Here is a 23,618-nt window from a genome sequence, read left to right on the forward strand (position 1 = left end):
CTTTCCTTTCTTCCTACTTGTAAACATGCCTTACATCCTTGGTAAATACTTTTCACTACTTCTAGCATCTTACCTTCCACACCATATACTCTTAAAACCTTCCACAAAGCATCTCTATCAACCTATCATATGCGTTCTCCAGATCCATAAATGCTACATACAAAACCATGTGTTTTTCTAAGTATCTCTCACATACATTCTTCAAAGCAAACATCTGATCCACACAGCCTCTACCACTTCTGAAACCACACTGCTCTTCTCCACTGTGATGCTCAGTGCATGCCTTTACCCTCTCAATCAATATCCTCCCATATAATTTCTAAGGAATACTCAACAAACTTATGCCTCAGTAATTTGAACACTCACCTTTATTCCCTTTGCCTTTGTACAATGGCATTATGCATGCATTCTGCCAATCCTCAAGCACTTCATCATGATCCATACATACTCACTCCATCTCCTTCTCACTACTTGTTATTACCTCCCCATTTGTCCCCTTCACCAATGTTCCTATTTGTTCTCTTGTCTTATGCACTTTATTTACCTCCTTCCAAAATAACTTTTTATTCTCTCTGAAATTTAAATATACTCTCACCCAACTCTCATTTGCCCTCTTTTTCACCTCTTGTACCTTTCTCTTGGCCTCCTGCTGCTTTCTTTTATACATCTCCCAGTCATCTCCACTGCTTCACTGCAAAAACGTCTCTCTTCTCTTTCACTAACAATCTTACTTATTCAAAACCCTTTCGAATCTGCCCACCTCCCACCTTTCTCATGCCACATGCATGTTTTGCGCAAGCCATCACTGCTTCCCATGCCATTTGCCACATCAGCAAGGAAGAGCCTGGAAATAGACAAAGAAAGACACATCCACTTACATACATCTATGTATGTACATATATGCACAAGCACCTATATATACATACATACATATGCATATATTCATACTTGCTCACCTTCATCCACTCCCAACATCATCCCACCACACAGGAAACAGCACAAATGTATGAAGGGAAAGAAACAAGATAACATACATATTTTCTTTTCCCCCAACACCCGACTGCCATCCCCTGCATCAGTGAGATAGCGCCATAAAACTGACAAAGAAACATCCACTTACATCCATATAAGAGATGTCATGTGTAACGCACCAAAACCCCAACTCCCTATTCACATCCAGGCCCCACAAGCTTTTCCATGGTTTACCCCAGATGTTTCAAGTGCCCTGATTCAGTCTATTGATGGCACATTGACCCCAGTATATCACATCATTCCAATTCACTTCATTCTGTGCACACTTTTCACCCTCGAGCATGTTTTGGCTCTTATCGCTTAAAATCTTTTTAATTCCATCCTACCATCTCCAATTTCGTCTCCCAGTTGTCATTGTTTCCTCCACTTCCGACACATATATCTTCTTTGTCAATCTTTTCTCATTCATTCTCTCCATCCATCCAAACCATTTCAACACACCCCCATCTGCTTTCTCAACCACACTCTTTTACTTTCACACATCTCTCTTATCCTTTCATTACTTACCCGATCAAACCAACTCACACCACATATTGTCCTCAAACATTTCTTTCCAACACATCTGCCCTCCTTCATACAACCCTATCAATGGCCTGTGCCCTCCAAGACAACCTTAACCCTCTCTCTTTTCACACATTCTTCAAGTTTTATCAACCAACCCCTGGGAGTGGATGAACAGCTAGGTTGACTGTGGACCATCTGCTGCAACCAAGATTCAAACCTATGCACTCAACCCTGGGTGGGCCATGAATGCATTACAGTCAAGAATACTAACCATTACACCACAGAGGTCCATACATAAGATATTCCCTAATCACCAATACTTTTTCAGAACCCAACTCCACAAGATGTTAACTATTTCCATTCACCTTACTGAATAACTGATGCCCCCCCTAAGTACACCCTCAGTTGTCACATTACTGACTTTCACATTCAAATCAACCATCACTAAAACCTGGTCACTTTCATCAAAGCTACAGACACACTCACTCAGCTGTTGCCAAAATACTCTCTTTTCATCATCTTTCTTCTCAAGGCCAGTTGCAAAGCATTAATACAAACTTGTCTAACCCTAAATGGGTAAGAATTTATGCCTGACTGGACCCATCATCCTCACACAAGACTGTCAACTTCAAACGAATCTAACTGTGAAAGAGATCTGTAGATAACTTTACCAGGGACTTAGTGAACCAGTGACTCAGTGAAAGTTTTCTTGAGGGGCCTGTGGGTTTAGTGTTGGAGCTGTGGTTACCTATTGTAAACATCATGATTGACTATACTCGAACCCTCCAGCCAATGAGCTAATGAACTAGAGACTCAGTGAGAATCTTTTCAATTGATCTAGAGGGCCAGAGCTGCACTTGCCTAGCCTAAATACAGTGACACTGACAGATACCAACGCTAGCACAGACCTCACCATGTTATCCCTGTCACCAAGACCTACCACCCCAACTTCTACTGACCAACAGCCATCACCATACTCACCTTGTACCAATCTGTACCCTTACAGACAAATACAAGAATAGTCCTATACCTGCCATTGTGAATTTCATAAACAAATCAATGAACAAGTCCACAGCTTTCTCTTATTTAAATATGTAATAAGTTTTCCCTTATTCATATGTATGTCAACTATAATATTACTGTAACTCAATTTGAAACTATTCATCACTTACTGATCACGCTTAAATACATAATGTAAGCCAACCACAATATTACTGGAAATCAACCAATGCATAACTTTTCATCACTTAATGTTCAGCTAATCACTACTAAGATTTGCTCTGCAAAACTTGCTGTGTACTATGTAGATGTGCCTCACTCATATGCTTATCCAAAGCCCCACCTTGATATTAAACTCCTTTTGTGATTAACTAGTTACTTCTATAACCCACTTAGTTCTGTGATACCTCAACTGTAAATTTTTAGCTAAAGGGCTCCTAAACTTCAATAAACCATTATTCAATACTCTTGTAATCCATTCTAAGTTTTACCCACATCAGTCTGAAAATCACTCCCTTACACTCTTCTTCACACATTCCCACAACTCCTGGTTCATCAATAGCATTGACTTAGCTCTCGCCCTCTCACTAACCTTTGACTTTATCCCAGAGGCATTCCCATATCATACTTTCTACTTACCCTTGAACTTTTTTCAAACTGAGCTAGAATATCCAAGTTCCTTTCCTGAAAACAATGTACCTATCTCTTTTTTCTTTTCATCTTTGATACATCCACACACATTTAGACATCTTAACCTGAGCCTTAGAGGAGAATGAGCACTTCTTGCTTAGCTCCTTCTTCATACTGTAATAATGGGTAGGCAGATTCCTGGCACTAAAAAATACTATAGTGATGTGCTAACATGCAGATGGATATTAGTAAGAATAATAATGCATTATAATGTACAGCATGTAGTTAAATGTTGTTCTGCAATAACTGACAGCATATAAATTCCCCCAAATGAAACTGAAATCTCAACAATCAAATACAGATTAAAATACTCACTAAATACCATGGTGGTGGGCATAGAGTGCTTCTGGCCAAATCAGGGCTTTCACTTCTTTTAGAGATGATTTAGCTTTACAGCGATACACACCTGAAGAAGATGCATGGCAAATTTTCACAAGAAATAAAGTACAGAAAAATATTTCTTCTATAATATCTAAGACTACAGCAGAGTACTGTGCTAATTTAATGCTATTTCCCATAAGAGTCAATTCTGACATCCAAAGAAATTCTTGGTCATTAAATATAGAAAGGATATACAAATCATGATACTACATCAAACAATAATAACAAAAAACTCATTGTGAGTCATCAACATCATTGCTAGGTGGCCAAACCACCTGCTTTTGCTGTATTTCCTAAGTGTATATCTTCATGTAACAGTCAATTTCTAGTGTGTGTCAACCCCAAATTTTTGCCACGAAAACATCCCTTAACTTTTCATATCTTCATGTAACAACTCATCTCGTTAATGTGGCAACCCCAATCTTACATCAAAATGCATCTCTTAACTTTTCATATACCTTGTGTCGTAGTTGACCCTAGTTTCTGAATGATAGTAAACCAACATTTAAGAATCAAAACTTTGACATTATTCTGGAAATAAATTCAGTGGGATGGAAGTGATGCTTCAATGGTGTTGACATTTTTCCTTTTGTCTTGTTTTTTTCTGTGTGCACAACATGACCATAAAGTTTTTACAAAATTCATCTACAGCACCAGTTTGGCTGTTAAGTTCTATTACATAAAATCAAATCTAATTAAAGTATGTATCCACTGGAACCATGCTCTATACTTTTTTTTTTTTTTTTGCTTTGTCGCTGTCTCCCGCGTTTGCGAGGTAGCGCAAGGAAACAGACGAAAGAAATGGCCCAACCCACCCCCATACACATGTATATACATACGTCCACACACGCAAATATACATACTTACACAGCTTTCCATGGTTTACCCCAGACGCTTCACATGCCCTGATTCAATCCACTGACAGCACGTCAACCCCGGTATACCACATCGATCCAATTCACTCTATTCCTTGCCCTCCTTTCACCCTCCTGCATGTTCAGGCTCCGATCACACAAAATCTTTTTCACTCCATCTTTCCACCTCCAATTTGGTCTCCCACTTCTCGTTCCCTCCACCTCTGACACATATATCCTCTTGGTCAATCTTTCCTCACTCATTCTCTCCATGTGCCCAAACCATTTCAAAACACCCTTTTCTGCTCTCTCATCCACGCTCTTTTTATTTCCACACATCTCTCTTACCCTTACGTTACTTACTCGATCAAACCACCTCACACCACACATTGTCCTCAAACATCTCATTTCCAGCACATCCATCCTCCTGCGCACAACTCTATCCATAGCCCACGCCTCGAAACTATACAACATTGTTGGAACCACTATTCCTTCAAACATACCCATTTTTGCTTTCCGAGATAATGTTCTCGACTTCCACACATTCTTCAAGGCTCCAAGGATTTTCGCCCCCTCCCCCACCCTATGATCCACTTCCGCTTCCATGGTTCCATCCGCTGCCAGATCCACTCCCAGATATCTAAAACACTTTACTTCCTCCAGTTTTTCTCCATTCAAAACTTACCTCCCAATTGACTTGACCCTCAACCCTACTATACCTAATAACCTTGCTCTTATTCACATTTACTCTTAACTTTCTTCTTTCACACACTTTACCAAACTCAGTCACCAGCTTCTGCAGTTTCTCACATGAATCAGCCACCAGCGCTGTATCATCAGCGAACAACAACTGACTCACTTCCCAAGCTCTCTCATCCACAACAGACTTCATACTAGCCCCTCTTTCCAAAACTTTTGCATTCATCTCCCTAACAACCCCATCCATAAACAAATTAAACAACCATAGAGACATCACACACCCCTGCCGCAAACCTACATTCACTGAGAACCAATTACTTTCCTCTCTTCCTACACGTACACATGCCTTACATCCTCGATAAAAACTTTTCACTGATTCTAACAACTTGCTTCCCACACCATATATTCTTAATACCTTCCACACAGCATCTCTATCAACTCTATCATATGCCTTCTCCAGATCCATAAATGCTACATACAAATCCATTTGCTTTTCTAAGTATTTCTCACATACATTCTTCAAAGCAAACACCTGATCCACACATCCTCTACCACTTCTGAAACCACACTGCTCTTCCCCAATCTGATGCTCTGTACATGCCTTCACCCTCTCAAGCAATACCCTCCCATATAATTTACCAGGAATACTCAACAAACTTATACCTCTGTAATTTGAGCACTCACTCTTATCCCCTTTGCCTTTGTACAATGGCACTATGCACGCATTCCGCCAATCCTCAGGCACCTCACCATGAGTCATACATACATTAAATAACCTTACCAACCAGTCAATAATACAGTCACCCCCTTTTTTAATAAATTCCACTGCAATACCATCCAAACCTGCTGCCTTGCCGGCTTTCATTTTCCGCAAAGCTTTTACTGCCTCTTCTCTGTTTACCAAATAATTTTCCCTAACCCTCTCACTTTGCACACCACCTCGACCAAAACACCCTATATCTGCCACTCTATCATCAAACACATTCAACAAACCTTCAAAATACTCACTCCATCTCCTTCTCACATCACCACTACTTGTTATCACCTACCCATTTGCGCCCTTCACTGAAGTTCCCATTTGCTCCCTTGTCTTACGCACTTTATTTACCTCCTTCCAGAACATCTTTTTATTCTCCCTAAAATTTAATGATACTCTCTCACCCCAACTCTCATTTGCCCTCTTTTTCGCCTCTTGCACCTTTCTCTTGACCTCCTGTCTCTTTCTTTTATACATCTCCCACTCAATTGCATTTTTTCCCTGCAAAAATCATCCAAATGCCTCTCTCTTCTCTTTCACTAATAATCTTACTTCTTCATCCCACCACTCACTACCCTTTCTAATCAACCCACCTCCCACTCTTCTCATGCCACTGGAACCATGCTCTATACTACATCTTATAAAAATTTTTTGAGATGAGAAATATTGCCAGTCATGAATTCATTTAGAGGTAGGACACCGTTGCAACACCAGAAGCACCATCCACCATCTATCATGTGAGAAACTGCAATCGCACAAATCATTCCCTCAAACAAGCCAAGCATTTTGCTTTTTCTTGTACTTATGCTCTGTATTTTTTTCAAATTTTCACACCATTCTCAGCTACAGTGATTCACCTTATATAATACAAAACTGTCTGAGAGAAGGAATACCTTGAAATTCGAATCAGGGATATCTAAACCGGTAACTGCTATAATCCTCTGATGCCATGAAGATTCACATATACTGTTTAAAAATAACAATTGAAACATTGTCATTTGGCAACTTTTAGCCAATTTCATGAGTGTTTTTGGCTACAGCAGTCTCCACCTGGCAACTCTGCAAACAGCTAATATACCACTGTAAACTTTGAGGAGTGATTGAGGTTTTGCCCTACAAGTGCCCAAGAAGGAATCTAGGTTACATAAAAAAGTATTAGTGCAGATTACAAAACATTTTATTTTATTATTTATTTTGCTTTGTCGCTGTCTCCCTCGTTAGCGAGGTAGCACAAGGAAACAGACGAAAGAATGGCCCAACCTACCTACATACACATGTATATACATGCACGTCCACACACGCAAATATACATACCTATACATCTCAATGTACACATATATATACACACACACAGACATATACACATGTACATAATTCATACTGTCTACCTTTATTTATTCCCATCGCCACCTCGCCACACATGGAATAACAACCCCCTTCCCACTCATGTGTGCGAGGTAGCGCTAGGAAAAGACAACAAAGGCCCCATTCGTTCACACTCAGTCTCTAGCTGTCATGTAATAATGCACCGAAACCACAGCTCCCTTTCCACATCCAGGCCGCACAGAACTTTCCATGGTTTACCCCAAATGCTTCACATGCCCTGGTTCAATCCATTGAGAGCACATCATTTTTTTCTTTTTTTTTTTCACCCCAGTATACCACATCGTTCCAATTCACTCTATTCCTTACACACCTTTCACCCTCCTGCATGTTCAGGCCCTGATCACTCAAAATCTTTTTCACTCCATCTTTCCACCTCCAATTTGGTCTCCCACTTCTCGTTCCCTCCACCTCTGACACATATATCCTCTTGGTCAATCTTTCCTCACTCATCCTCTCCATGTGACCAAACCGTTTCAAAAAACCCTCTTCTGATCTCTCAGCCACACTCTTTTTATTTCCACACATCTCTCTTACCCTTACATTACTTACTCGATCAAACCACCTCACACCACATATTGTCCTCAAACATCTCATTTCCAGCACATCCACCCTCCTGCGCACAACTCTATCCATAGCCCACACCTCGCAGCCATACATCATTGTTGAAACCACTATTCCTTCAAACATACCCATTTTTGCTTTCCGAGATAATGTTCTCGACCTCCAAACATTCTTCAAGCCTCCCAAAATTTTCGCCCCCTCCCCCACCCTATGATTCACTTCTGCTTCCATGGTTCCATCCGCTGCCAGATATCTAAAACACTTTACTTCCTCCAGTTTTTCTCTATTCAAACTTACCTCAAAATTGACTTGACCCTCTACCCTACTGTGCCTAATAACCTTGCTCTTATTCACATTTATTTCTAACTTTCTTCTTTCACACACTTTATCAAACTCAGTCACCAGCTTCTGCAGTTTCTCACATGAATCAGCCACCAGCGCTGTATCATCAGCGAACAACAACTGACTCACTTGCCAAGCTCTCTCATCCACAACAGACTGCATACTTGCCCCTCTTTCTAAAACTCTTGCATTCATCTCCCTAACAACCCCATCCATAAACAAATTAAACAACCATGGAGACATCACACACCCCTGCCGCAAACCTACATTCACTGAGAACCAATCACTTTCCTCTCTTCCTACACGTACATATGCCATACATCCTTGATAAAAACTTTTCACTGCTTCTAACAACTTGCCTCCCACACCATATATTCTTAATACCTTCCACAGAGCATCTCTATCAACTCTATCATATGCCTTCTCCAGATCCATAAATGCTACATACAAATCCATTTGCTTTTCTAAGTATTTCTCACATACATTCTTCAAAGCAAACACCTGATCCACACATCCTCTACCACTTCTGAAACCACACTGCTCTTCCCCAATCTGATGCTCTGTACATGCCTTCACCCTCTCATATAATTTACCAGGAATACTCAACAAACTTATACCTCTGTAATTTGAGCACTCACTCTTATCCTCTTTGCCTCTGTACAATGGCAATATGCAAGCATTCCGCCAATCCTCAGGCACCTCACCATGAATCATACATACATTAAATAACCTTACCAACCAGTCAACAATACAGTCACCCCCTTTTTTAATAAATTCCACTGCAATACCATCCAAACCTGCTGCCCTCTCACTTTGCACACCACTTCGACCAAAACACCCTATATCTGCCACTCTATCATCAAACACATTCAACAAACCTTCAAAATACTCACTCCACCTCCTTCTCACATCACCACTACTTGTTATCACCTCCCCATTAGCCCCCTTCACTGAAGTTCCCATTTGCTCCCTTGTCTTACGCACTTTATTTACCTCCTTCCAGAACATCTTTTTATTCTCCCTAAAATTTAATGATACTCTCTCACCCCAACTCTCATTTGCCCTCTTTTTCACCTCTTGCACCTTTCTCTTGACCTCCTGCCTCTTTCTTTTATACTTCTCCCACTCATTTGCATTGTTTCCCTGCAAAAATTGTCCAAATGCCTCTCTCTTCTCTTTCACTAATAATTTACTTCTTCATCCCACCACTCACTACCCTTTCTAATCAACCCACCTCCCACGCTTCTCATGCCACAAGCATCTTTTGCGCAAGCCATCTCTGCTTCCCTAAATACATCCCATTCCTTCCCCCACTCCCCTTGCCTCCTTTGTTCTCACCTTTTTCCATTCTGTACTCAGTCTCTCCTGGTACTTCCTCACATAAGTCTCCTTCTCAAGCTCACTTACTCTCACTACTCTCTTCACACCAACATTCTTCTTTTCTGAAAACCTCTACAAATCTTCACCTTTGCCTCCACAAGATAATGATCAGACATCCCTCCAGTTGCACCTCTCAGCACATTAACATCCAAAAGTCTCTCTTTCGTGCGCCTATCAATTAACATGTAATCCAATAACACTCTCTGGCCATCTCTCCTACTTACATATGTATACTTATGTATATCTCGCTTTTTAAACCAGGTATTCCCAATCACCAATCTTTTTTCAGCACATAAATCTACAAGCTCTTCACCATTTCCATTTACAACACTGAACACCCCATGTATACCAATTATTCCCTCAACTGCCACATTACTCACCTTTGCATTCAAATCACCCATCACTATAACCCGGTCTTGTGCATCAAAACCACTAACACACTCATTCAGCTGCTCCCAAAACACTTGCCTCTCATGATCTTTCTTCTCATGCCCAGGTGCATATGCACCAATAATCACCCATCTCTCTCCATCAACTTTCAGTTTTACCCATATCAATCTAGAATTTACTTTCTTACACTCTATCACATACTCCCACAACTCCTGTTTCAGGAGTAGTGCTACTCCTTCCCTTGCTCTTGTCCTCTCACTAATCCCTGACTTTACTCACAAGACATTCCCTAACCACTCTTGCCCTTTACCCTTGAGCTTCATTTCACTCAGAGCCAAAACATCCATGTTCCTTTCCTCAAACATACTACCTATCTCTCCTTTTTTCTCATCTTGGTTACAACCACACACATTTAGACACCCCACTCTGAGCCTTCAAGGAGGATGAGCACTCCCCGCATGACTCCTTCTTCTGTTTCCCCGTTTAGAAAGTTAAAATACAAGAAGGGGAGGGTTTCTGGCCCCCCGCTCCCGTCCCCTTTAGTCGCCTTCTACGACACGTGAGGAATGCGTGGGAAGTATTCTTTCTCCCCTATCCCCAGGGATAAGATTACAAAACACATGTATTAAAATGTATGGGTAGGAAGGAGGAGAAACCAGCAAAGTGTTAGTGAGATGAGAAGAGTGAAGCCAGAAGAGGTGGAGTTGCTAGGAAGGGGAGAAGGAATACAATGTTATTGGTGACAAGTAAGTTGGCTGGGAGATTTGATAAGTGAAATTTCTCTGTAAGTTATGGCTACCAAAAGAGTATGCAACTTATGCAGGTTTAACAGAATGTTTACCAAACTCCAAAAGACATAATAGACCTACAGTGCCTAACACTACCTACATTTACTTGGCACATATGCTGTGAGTGTGTGTGCATGTATTTATGAATGAAGGATTGTGCATGTTCAGATTCATATAATGTCTCAGATCTTGTGTCAAAGCATGAATGTATGTATATGTCTGTGATCACTTGTTCTTGTGTAGCTATTTGTAAAGTAAGAGGCACAGTGGCAGTATCAAAACCAATGAGGTAGGAGGTTCTACTAATGTGAGCAGTAAAAAAGAAGCTTAAAATTGGGAAAAGTTAAGTTTCAGTACCTCGACAAAAAAATCTGGTTGTATTAGAGTTTCCGAGTCTCATCCCACCTTCTCATGGTGACCTTGTTAGTACACCCATATGAGGGGGAGCTAAAGGGGAAGGCACTGCCCAGCTCCATCAGGACAATCGTTTTAAATTTAGACAAACACCAGAGGTCTGCTGTCACTTTCTAATTTTTCGACAATTTTGGAGCCTTGCTTCCTCTGGAAACATTGTGCTATGATTTGCCCTCTGAGAGTGACCTGACAAGAGTAAGGCACAAAAGGCTAAGAAGCAGAACCAGAGTCTACCAGTTATGCAGAGGATTAAAAGAGATGAGTGACTGAGGGTGATGGCGCTGAATGTGAATGGGATGACTGATAAAAGTAAAAGGAGGCAGCTTGTGGAGAGGATTAAAAGGTTTAGGCTGGATGTGTTAGGGATTGGGGAAACCCATATCCTCGGGAAAGGTGTGTGGAGTGAAAATGGAAATGATGAATTCATGTTATGGGAGGGCATGGAAGGAGGTGCAATATGGACGGGAATGAGTGAAAATGATCAGGGAAGAAGGAAAGAATGATGTGCAATTCTGCTACCACCAAGAATATGAGAGGGTGTTACAGAGCATGGATGGAATGGATCAAGAATATTGTGAGTGAAAGGAAAGACTGGGACTGGGAAGTATGCATGGGCATATGTGACAGTGAATATGAAGACAGTACAAGGTAAGGATGAAATGAAGCTTTTCTGAGGAAATTTGAATGAATATGAAAACTGTTTTGACAGTGAGAGAAACATGGTTGTATTGGATATGAATGCAAAAGTGGGATACGATGAAATTGGTGAGATAGTTGGTAAATGAGGAGTGCCTGGAGTATATGATAATGGAAATTATCTTGTGGATATCTGCGCTGAGAGGGGTTTATTCCTTGCAAACATCTTTTTTTGGCACAAGATGATCCAGAGACATACTTGGATGAGGAATGACTCAGAATATAGCAAAAGGCTTTGATTAACTATGTGGCAGTGGATGAAAGATTGAGAAAGGCTGTGCTAGATTCTGGAGTTGTGAGAGGGTTCTTTGGAGACTGACCATCTCGCAGTTCTTATGGGGATGAGGATCGGGAAGAAGTGGAGGTATGGCGTAAGGAAGAATGGAAATGTAAAAGTGTTGGCAAGAAAGAAGATGAATCAGGAAAAAATGCATGGAGGAGTTTCATATGAAAGGAAGGTAACTGAAAACTTAGATGGAAGTGAAGTGAAAGAGATGTTGAAAATGTTTGGAGAAATACTATTAAGGGTTGTAGAATAAGTAGTTGGATACAAAGTTTTGAGATACAGAAATAAAAAGGGAAATGTATGGCGGAGAGAAAAGATTAGAAATACTGTGGAAGGGAAGAAAAAGGCATATGATAGATTGCTCGATAGGAATGTACCGGTGGGAGTTCAGTAAAGGAGGAGGGAAGACTATAAAACATGTAAGCAAAATGTCAAAAAGCTGATAGAGGAAAGCAAAGAAAGAGTAGATGAAGAGTTTGGAAGAAAGCTAAGAAAAAGGATTCAAGATAATAATAAACTAAACTGGAAGGAGGTGAAAAAAGAAAGAGGTGGATGTAAGAGTGGAAATGTAAATGTGAGAAGTAAGGAAGGGGAGTCACTGAATCAAGAGAAGGATGTGAAAAGAAGATGGAAAGAGTATTTTGAAGAACTGATGAATGTGGGAGAAGTTGTTACATCCAAGGGTATGGAGGATGGAAGAAAGATGATACAAGTGCAAGGGCCTATAGCAAAACGGAGGGTAAGAAGTGCAATAATGAGGCTCAAAGTAGGAAAAGCACCTGGAATGGATGGGATTATAGCTGAAGTGCTGAAGTGTGGAGGAGAAGGTGAGAAAGTGGATGCATCTGATATGTAATTTAGCATAGAAACAGAATGGTGTGCCTCAGGATTGGTCGAAAGCTGTTATTGTTCCTATATTCAAAGGAAAAGGTGCTAAGGATGTGTGTAGCAATTATGGGAGAATAAGTCTGTTAAGAATATCAGGAAAAGTTTGTGCAAGAATGTTAACTGATAGAGAGTTGGAAGTGACTGAATGCATAATAAGTGAAGAGCAAGGGGGTTTTAGGAAAAGTAGGGATGTGTGGGTCAGATTTTTGTTGTAAAGACAACCATGGAAAAGTAATTTGCGAAAAATAAGAAGTTGCCTGAAACTTTTATGGATCTGGAGAAAGAGGATGTATTTAGGATACATGGTGTACGGGGACACCTGTTGAATGGTGTGAAAGCCTTCTATAGAGGAGCTAATGCATGTGCAAGAGTGGATGGAGAGTTGATTGAAAGTTTTGGGATACATGTAGGTACGAGGCAGGGCTGTGTGATGTCATTGTGGCTTTTTAATGGAATGATAAGAGATGAAAGCAAAACTAGGAAAAAGAGGTGCAGAGATGGAGTGTAGCAGTGAGATATGGTGGCTAGTGGCAAACCTGTTTGCAGATGATACTGTGCTGTTTGCAGAGAGTGAAAAGGAGTAGCAGAAGGTTGCAGTGGAAATGAGCTAGAGCATGTGGTGGGACTAGATGGAATTAAGAAAGAAATGAAGGGGTGTATGAGAGATGTGGTACAGCAAGGAAAGCAAAGGGAATGAATTGTGGAGTGGCAGAATGGGTGAAACATAACACTTTGAGGTGGTTTGGGCATGTTTGAAAGAATGCAAGACTGGGAGTTTACAAGGAGAGTGTATGATAGTACAATTAAAGGGGTTGGTGTGAGAGGGACACCACCTATGACATGGGCAAATAGGGTGGAGGAATACCGGAGGGGAAGAAATGGTGGAAGAATGCGTGGTATGATGTATGCGAGGGAGACATGTAAGGGCAGGGATAAGAGGAGACTCTTTTGCCGTGGCCGCCCCTTGATGGGAGTTCCCGGGCATCAGAAATATAGATAGATAGATAGACAGATGTAGAAGGAGCTTTACACTCATGCAATCCCATCTCTTGAATTCTACACTTGTAAACTTTTGAAACATATGCACATTGCCAGCATTAATAGCATCATTTCTCAGCTTATACCATTCATTCACCATTCTGACACTATAAAAGCACTTCTTTATATCTTTTCTAAGATGTTCTTGTTATGGCCTCTGGACACTATTCTAAGAGATACCAGAGGCCATAAGAAAAGATGCAAGAAACTTGTTAGAAAAGATTCAAAAAAGGCTTTTAGAGTTTCAGAGCAATGAAATAACCTATTGATACTGTAAATGCTAACAGTACACATATGTTTGAAAGGTTGTAATGATCATGAATTTCAACAGCTGAGATCCCACAAATGTGGATCTCCCTTCCTATCCAGCACAAATTGTTAAAAGTATGTAATTACAAAGAGACAGAAAAACAAATTTTTTGAAGTAATAACAGAGACAGAAAGGCTAACTGACATAACCTATATAAACGGACAAATAAAAATATTTTCAGCCAGTAAGTCGAGTGCAATAGGACAAGTGGTTACTTGACATACATGCCATATATGTGCATGTGTAATTACTAACTGTACTATATAGGGGGTGGGGGGAAGTTTTTAACACTTACTGGACTCAATCTCTTGAAAAATTTTCATCATACAACTTCTTAAATTTCTCTAAGTTGTCTGCAATTTCTCTAAGTTGTCTGCATTTACTATGTCTTCAGTAATTCTATACCAATCATCCACCATTCTTCTACTATATACTTCATTATCATCATACATGATTGCTGTTTCCCGCATCAGCAAGGTAGTGCCACAAAAAAAAAAATGGCCCACCACTCACGTACACATATATTTTTTATTTTTCTATCATATCTAACCACTATTTCCTAAGCAGCTAGGTAGTGCAAGGAAACAGACGAAGAAAGGCCCTACCACCCACATACACATATATATACATAAAAGCCCATACACGCACATATACATACATATACATTTCAATGTATTTCAATTTTAGATATCTGGGAGTGGATCTGGCAGCAGATGGAACCATGGAAGCGAAAGTGGATCATAGGGTGGGGGAGGGGGCGAAAATTCTGGGAGCCTTGAAGAATGTGTGAAAGTCGAGAACATTATCTCGGAAAGCAAAAATGGGTATGTTTGAAGGAATAGTGGTTCCAACAATGTTGTATGGTTGCGAGGCGTGGGCTATGGATAGAGTTGTGCGCAGGAGGATGGATGTGCTGAAAATGAGATGTTTGAGAACAATGTGTGGTGTGAGGTGGTTTGATCGAGTAAGTAACGTAAGGGTAAGAGAGATGTGTGGAAATAAAAAGAGCGTGGTTGAGAGAGCAGAAGAGGGTGTTTTGAAATGGTTTGGGCACATGGAGAGAATGAGTGAGGAAAGATTGACCAAGAGGATATATGTGTCGGAGGTGGAGGGAACGAGGAGAAGTGGGAGACCAAATTGGAGGTGGAAGGATGGAATGAAAAAGATTTTGTGTGATCGGGGCCTGAACATGCAGGGTGAAAGGAGGGCAAGGAATAGAGTGAATTGGATCGATGTGGTATACCGGGGTTGACGTGCTGTCAGTGGATTGAATCAGGGCATGTGAAGCGTCTGGGGTAAACCATGGAAAGCTGTGTAGGTATGTATATTTGCGTGTGTGGACGTATGTATATACATGTGTATGGGGGTGGGTTGGGCCATTTCTTTCGTCTGTTTCCTTGCGCTACCTCGCAAACGCGGGAGACAGCGACAAAGCAAAAAAAAAAAAAAAAAATTTCAATGTATACATACAAATACATTTTTTTTTTTTTTTTTTTTTATACTTTGTCGCTGTCTCCCGCGTTTGCGAGGTAGCGCGAGGAAACAGACGAAAGAAATGGCCCAACCCCCATACACACGTACATACACACGTCCACACACGCAAATATACATACCTACACAGCTTTCCATGGTTTACCCCAGACGCTTCACATGCCTTGATTCAATCCACTGACAGCACGTCAACCCCTGTATACCACATCGCTCCAATTCACTCTATTCCTTGCCCTCCTTTCACCCTCCTGCATGTTCAGGCCCCGATCACACAAAATCTTTTTCACTCCATCTTTCCACCTCCAATTTGGTCTCCCTCTTCTCCTCGTTCCCTCCACCTCCGACACATATATCCTCTTGGTCAATCTTTCCTCACTCATTCTCTCCATGTGCCCAAACCATTTCAAAACACCCTCTTCTGCTCTCTCAACCACGCTCTTTTTATTTCCACACATCTCTCTTACCCTTACGTTACTTACTCGATCAAACCACCTCACACCACACATTGTCCTCAAACATCTCATTTCCAGCACATCCATCCTCCTGCGCACAACTCTATCGATAGCCCACGCCTCGCAACCATACAACATTGTTGGAACCACTATTCCTTCAAACATACCCATTTTTGCTTTCCGAGATAATGTTCTCGACTTCCACACATTTTTCAAGGCTCCCAAAATTTTCGCCCCCTCCCCCACCCTATGATCCACTTCCGCTTCCATGGTTCCATCCGCTGACAGATCCACTCCCAGATATCTAAAACACTTCACTTCCTCCAGTTTTTCTCCATTCAAACTCACCTCCCAATTGACTTGACCCTCAACCCTACTGTACCTAATAACCTTGCTCTTATTCACATTTACTCTTAACTTTCTTCTTCCACACACTTTACCAAACTCAGTCACCAGCTTCTGCAGTTTCTCACATGAATCAGCCACCAGCGCTGTATCATCAGCGAACAACAACTGACTCACTTCCCAAGCTCTCTCATCCCCAACAGACTTCATACTTGCCCCTCTTTCCAGGACTCTTGCATTTACCTCCCTAACAACCCCATCCATAAACAAATTAAACAACCATGGAGACATCACACACCCCTGCCGCAAACCTACATTCACTGAGAACCAATCACTTTCCTCTCTTCCTACACGTACACATGCCTTACATCCTCGATAAAAACTTTTCACTGCTTCTAACAACTTGCCTCCCACACCATATATTCTTAATACCTTCCACAGAGCATCTCTATCAACTCTATCATATGCCTTCTCCAGATCCATAAATGCTACATACAAATCCATTTGCTTTTCTAAGTATTTCTCACATACATTCTTCAATGCAAACACCTGATCCACACATCCTCTACCACTTCTGAAACCGCACTGCTCTTCCCCAATCTGATGCTCTGTACATGCCTTCACCCTCTCAATCAATACCCTCCCATATAGTTTACCAGGAATACTCAACAAACTTATACCTCTGTAATTTGAGCACTCACTCTTATCCCCTTTGCCTTTGTACAATGGCACTATGCACGCATTTCGCCAATCCTCAGGCACCTCACCATGAGTCATACATACATTAAATAACCTTACCAACCAGTCAACAATACAGTCACCCCCTTTTTTAATAAATTCCACTGCAATACCATCCAAACCTGCTGCCTTGCCGGCTTTCATCTTCCGCAAAGCTTTTACTACCTCTTCTCTGTTTACCAAATCATTTTCCCTAACCCTCTCACTTTGCACACCACCTCGACCAAAACACCCTATATCTGCCACTCTGTCATCAGACACATTCAACAAACCTTCAAAATACTCATTCCATCTCCTTCTCACATCACCACTACTTGTTATCACCTCCCCATTTACGCCCTTCACTGAAGTTCCCATTTGCTCCCTTGTCTTACGCACCCTATTTACCTCCTTCCAGAACATCTTTTTATTCTCCCTAAAATTTACTGATACAAATACATACAGAGACATATACATATATACACATATACATATTCATACTTGCTACCTTCATCCATTCCTGTTGCCACCCAGCCACACATGAAACAGCATCCAGCAAGGTAATGCCAGGAAAAGACAAAAAGGTCACATTTGTTCACACTCAGTCTCTACATGTCATCTGTAATGCACCAAAGACAGCTCCCTTTCCACATCCAGGCCCCTCAGACATTTCCATGATTTATCCCAAACGGTTTACATGCCCTGGTTCAGTCTATTGACAGCACATTGACCCCAGTATGCCACATCATTCCAATTCACTTTTTTCCTTGCACTCCTTTCACCCTCCTGTATGTTCAGGCCCCAATCGCTCAAAATCTTTTTTCACTCCATCCTTCCACCTCCAACTTGGTCTCCTGTTTCTCCTTGTTCCCTCCACCTCTGACACATATATCCTCTTTGTCAATCTTTCCTCACTCATTCTCTCCATGTGTCCAAACCATTTCAACACATCCTCTTCTGCTCTCTCATTCACACTCTTTTTATTACCACACACCTCTCTTACCCTGATCAAACCACCTCACACCACATGCTGTCCTTAAACATTTCATCTCCAACACATCCACCCTCCTCTGCACAACCCTATCTATAGCCCATGCCTCACAACCATATAACATTATTGGAAACGCTATTCCTTCAAACATACCCATTTTTGCTCTCCGAGATAATGTTCTCGACTTCCAAACTTTCTTCAATGCTCTCAGATCCTTCACCCCCTCCCTCACCCTGTGACTCACTTCTGCTTCCATGGTTCCATCTACTGCTAAGTCCCTACCCAGATACCTAAAACACTTCACTTCCTCCAGTTTTTCTCAATTCAAACTTACCTCCCAATTAACTTGTCCCTCAACCCTACTGAACCTAATATCCTTCCTCTCATTCACATTTACTCTCAACTTTCTTCTTTCACACACTCTATCAAACTCAGTCACCAACCTCTGCAGTTTTTCACCCGAATCAGCCACCAGCGCTGTATCATCAGCAAATAACAGCTGGCTCACTTCCCAAGCCCTCTCATCCACAACAGACTGCATACTTGACCCTCTCTCCAAAACTCTTGCATTTGCCTCCCTAACAACCCCATCCATAAACAAATTAAACAACCATGGAGACATCACGCACCCCTGCCCCAAACTGACATTCACTGGGAACCAATCACTTTCCTCTCTTCCTACTCATATACATGCCTTATATCCTTGGTAAAAACTTTTCACTGCTTCTAGCAACTTATCTCCCACACCATATACTCTTAAAACCTTCCAAAAAGCATCTCTATCAAGCCTATCATATGGCTTCTCCAAATCAATAAATGCTACATACAAATCCATCTGTTATTCTAAGTATTTCCCACATACATTCTTCAAAGCAAACACCTGATCCACACATCCTCTACCACTTCTGAAACCAAACTGCTCTTCTCCAATCTGATGCTCTATGAATAAGAGCAAGCGTATTAGGTTCAGTAGGGTTGAGGGACAAGTTAATTGGGAGGTAAGTTTGAATGAAGAAAAACTGGAGGAAGTGAAGTTTTAGATATCTGGGAGTGGACTTAGCAGCGGATGGTACCATGGAAGTGGAAAAGAGTCATAGGGTGGGGGAGGGGGCAAAGGTTCTGGGAGCATTGAAGAATGTGTGGAAGGCGAGAATCTTATCTCGAAGAACAAAAATGGGTATGTTTGAAGGAATAGTGGTTGCATCGATGCTGTATGGTTGCGAGGCATGGGCTATAGATAGGGTTGTCCGGAGGAGGGTGGATGTATTGGAAATGAGATGTTTAATCGAGTAAGTAAGGAAACTGTAAGAGAGATGTGTGGTAATAAAAAGTGTGTGGTTGAGAGAGCAAAAGACGGTGTGTTGAAATGGTCAGGACACATGGAGAAAATGAGTGAGAAAAGATTGACGAAGAGGATATATGTGTTAGAGGTGAAGGGAACAAGGAGAAGCAGGAGACCAAATTGGAGGTGGAAGGATGGGGTGAAAAAGATTTTGAGTGATTGGGGCCTGAACATACAGGAGGGTGAAAGACGTGCAAGGAATAGAGTGAATTGGAACAATGTGGTATACCGGGGTCGACATGCTGTCAATAGATTAAACCAGGGCATGTGAAGTGTCTGGGGTAAACCATGGAAAGGTCTGTGGGGCCTGGATGTGGAAAGGGAGCTGTTACTTTGGTGCATTACATTTAACAGGTAGAGATTGAGTGTGAACGAATGTGGCCTTTTTTGTCTGTTCCTGGCGCTACCTCACTGGAGGGGGGCATGCTATTTCATGTTTGGCAGGGTGGCAACAGGAATGGATGAAGGCAGCAAGTATGAATATGTACATGCATATATATGTATATGTCTGTGTATGTATATGTATGTATACGTTGAAATGTAGATGTATGTATATGTGCCTGTATGGGTGTTTATGTATGTACACATGTATGTGGGTGAGTTGGGCCATTCCTCATCTGTTTCCTTACACTACCTCGCCAATGCGGGAGACAGTGGTTAAGTATAACAGAAAAAACAATAATATGCATGCATGGGTGTTTATGTAAGTATATATGTGTATATGAGTGGTTTGGCTATTCTTCGTTTGTTTCCTTACATTATCTTGCTGGCGTGGGAAACAGTGATCGAGTATAATATATATAAATATAGAAATTTATATACATATCTATTTATTTTGCCCACCCACGTACATGTACACATTCATATACATATATATTCCAATGAGTCCATGGGGAATATGAAACATGATAAGTTCCCAAGTGCACTTTCGTGTAATAATCACATCATCAGGGGAGATACAAGAAAGAAATATAACAGTCAGTTATTTCATTTTCCCCGTGGACTCATAGGAATATACTTGATCACGTGCAAAATTGTGATCCTTTCCATGCATATATATATATGGGAACATCAGTGAAGGAGGCAAGTGGGGAGGTAATAAGGGGAAGTGATGACATGAGAAGGAGACTGAGTATTTTGAAGGTTTGTTGAATGTGTTTGATGATAAGAGTGGCAGATATAGGGTGTTTTGATCAGGTGGTGCACGAAGTGAGAGGGTCAAAGAGAATGGTCTGGTAAAGAGAGAAGAGGTGGCAAAAGCTTGTTGAAGATATGATCCAGCAAGGCAGTGGGTTTGGACTGTACTTCAGTGAATTTATCAAAAAAGGGTGTGACTATGTTGATTGTTTGATAAGGATATCCAATGTATGTATGGATCATGGTGACGTGCCTCAGGATAGGCACAGTGCATGCATAGTGCCATTGTATGAAGGCAAAGGGGATAAAGGTGAATGCTCAAACCACAGAGGCATAAGCTTGTTGAGATTCCTGGGAAATCATATGGGAAGGTATTGATTGAGAGGATGAAAGTATGTACAGAGAATCAGATTGGGGAAGAGCAGTGTGGTCTCAGAATTGGTAGAGGATGTGTGGATCAGGTGTTTGCTTTAAAGAATGCATATGAGAAATACTTAGAAAAACAGATGGATCAGTATGTAGCATTTATGGATCTGGAGAAGGCATATGATAGGGTTGATAGAGATGTTTTCTGGAAGGTTTTAAGAGTATATGGTGTGGGAGGCAAGTTGCTAAAAGCAGTGGAATTTTTTACCAAGGATGTAAGGCATGTGTATGAGTAGGAAGAGAGGACAGTGACTGGTTCCCAAAGAATGATGGTCTGCGGCAGTGGTGTGTGATGTCTTCATGGATGTTTAATTTGTTTATAGATGGGGTGGTTATGGAGGTAAAACATCATCTGACCGAAATGACCTACTTCCCAATAACTCCTCTACTCATCTACTCCCTCTTAATCAGCCTCAGAAAGCAATTCAGTAACAGCAGTAAATGTGTGTTAGAATCATATTTGTTATTTTCTGTTTATATTGATAGACTTCATTGTACAGTAAGTACATATTCTATTTTTCACACTTGATCTGTTTCCAGCGTTAGCAAGGTAGCAACGGGAATAGGTGAAGAAAGACTACATCTGCTCACATCCATTCTTTAGCTGTCATGTGTAATGCACCAAAAGTGCAGCTCCCTATCCACTAACAAGCCCTAGAGACCTTTCAATGGTTTACCCTATACACTTCACATGCTCTAGTTCAGTTCACTGACAGCACGTTGACCCCAATATACCACATTATTCTAATTCACTATATCCCATGAATGCCTTGAATTCACCCTCTTGCATGCTCAGCCCCCAATTGCTCAAAATCATCTTCACTCCATCCTTCCATCTCCAATTTGGTCTATCAGTTCTCCATGTTCACTTCTGATACATCCACTTTGTCAACCTTTCCTCAATCATTCTCTCCATTTATCTAAGCCATTTCAGCACACCCTCTTCTGCTCTTTCAACCAAACACTTTATATTAGCTATTAACACACATCTCTCTTACCCTTTCATTACTTACCCAATTAAACCACCTTACACCATAAACAGTCCTTAAAAATTTCATTTCCAACACATCCATCCTCCGCTGCACCACCTTATCTAAAGCCTATGCCTTGCATCCATATAATATTGTTTAGATTACTATTCCTTTAAACACCCATTTTTGCCATCCCAGATGATGTTCTCTCTTTCTACACATTCTTCAGCACTTCCAGAACCTCTGCCCCCTCCCCCACCCAATGACTTACTTCTGCTTCCATGTTTCCATTTGCTGCAATGTCCACTTCCAGATATCTAAAACGATTCACATCCTCTAATTCTCCATTCAAACTCATATCCCATCTAACCTGTCCCTCAATTCTGCTAAATCTAATAACCTTGCTTTTATTTACATTCACACTCAACTTTTTTCCTCTCATACACTCCCAAACTCATTCACCAACTTGTTCAGTTTTTTACTTAAATCTGCCACCAGTACTGTATCATCAACAAACAACAACTGACTCACTTCCAAGCCCTCTCATCTCCCACAGACTAAACACTCGCACCTCTCTCCATGACTCTTGCATTTACCTTCATCACCCCATTCATATGTATATCATAATATATATTTCCTGGTAAATGTACATGGTAGTTTTATCCCTGGGGATAGGGGATTAAGAATACTTCCCACGTATTCCCTGCGTGTCGTAGAAGGCGACTAAAAGGGGAGGGAGCGGGGGGCTGGAAATCCTCCCCTCTTGTTTTTTTTTAATTTTCCAAAAGAAGGAACAGAGAATTGGGCCAGGTGAGGGTATTCCCTCAAAGGCCCAGTCCTCTGTTCTTAATGCTACCTCACTAACGCGGGAAATAGCGAATAGTTTAAAAGAAAGAAAGAAAATATTGGCACAGTCTTATTAATAACAAAACCCCCTAATATCCATTACTTACATTATTTCATTTACACAATCATTTTCAAGAATGTAACTATCATGTAAATCAAGAGGTCCCTGTACTTTACATTTACTCTTCTTAAACTTCATCACCAAGTATCACGCTACCTTTGGAATTTAGTGACCTTTGCATCATCTGCAAACATATTTTGGTTGGAATTCATACTTTCTAGAGGCAAGACAAGCATATAGATCAAGGGGAGAAACGATCCTAAAACAAAATCCTGCAGCACTCTGCTAGTAATCTCAACCCATTGTGAGAAGGTTATCCTAACATGTGTCATTTGCTCCCTTCTACTTAAATAAATTTCTGTCCATTAAAAGAGTCTTCCCTTATTCCTGCTATGTGGTTTAGCTACTTAATCAAGCTCCCATGTCAAATACCTTCTGGCAATC

General features: G+C 41.1%; 1 protein-coding gene across 1 annotated transcript in view; it reads right to left on the reverse strand.

The window, feature by feature from the left end:
- The window catches only part of mi (cyclin E-interacting protein minus), a 348,571-nt gene that overhangs the window by 50,825 nt on the left and 274,128 nt on the right, over positions 1-23,618 (reverse strand). The window contains exon 13 of the mRNA XM_071675810.1: positions 3,541-3,631. Within this exon, the coding sequence (XP_071531911.1) occupies positions 3,541-3,631 (91 nt within the window). The remainder of the gene's footprint in view (positions 1-3,540; positions 3,632-23,618) is intronic.

The sequence above is a fragment of the Panulirus ornatus genome, chromosome 21 (genome assembly GCF_036320965.1).
Source record: "Panulirus ornatus isolate Po-2019 chromosome 21, ASM3632096v1, whole genome shotgun sequence".
Classification (NCBI taxonomy): Eukaryota; Metazoa; Arthropoda; class Malacostraca; order Decapoda; family Palinuridae; genus Panulirus; species Panulirus ornatus.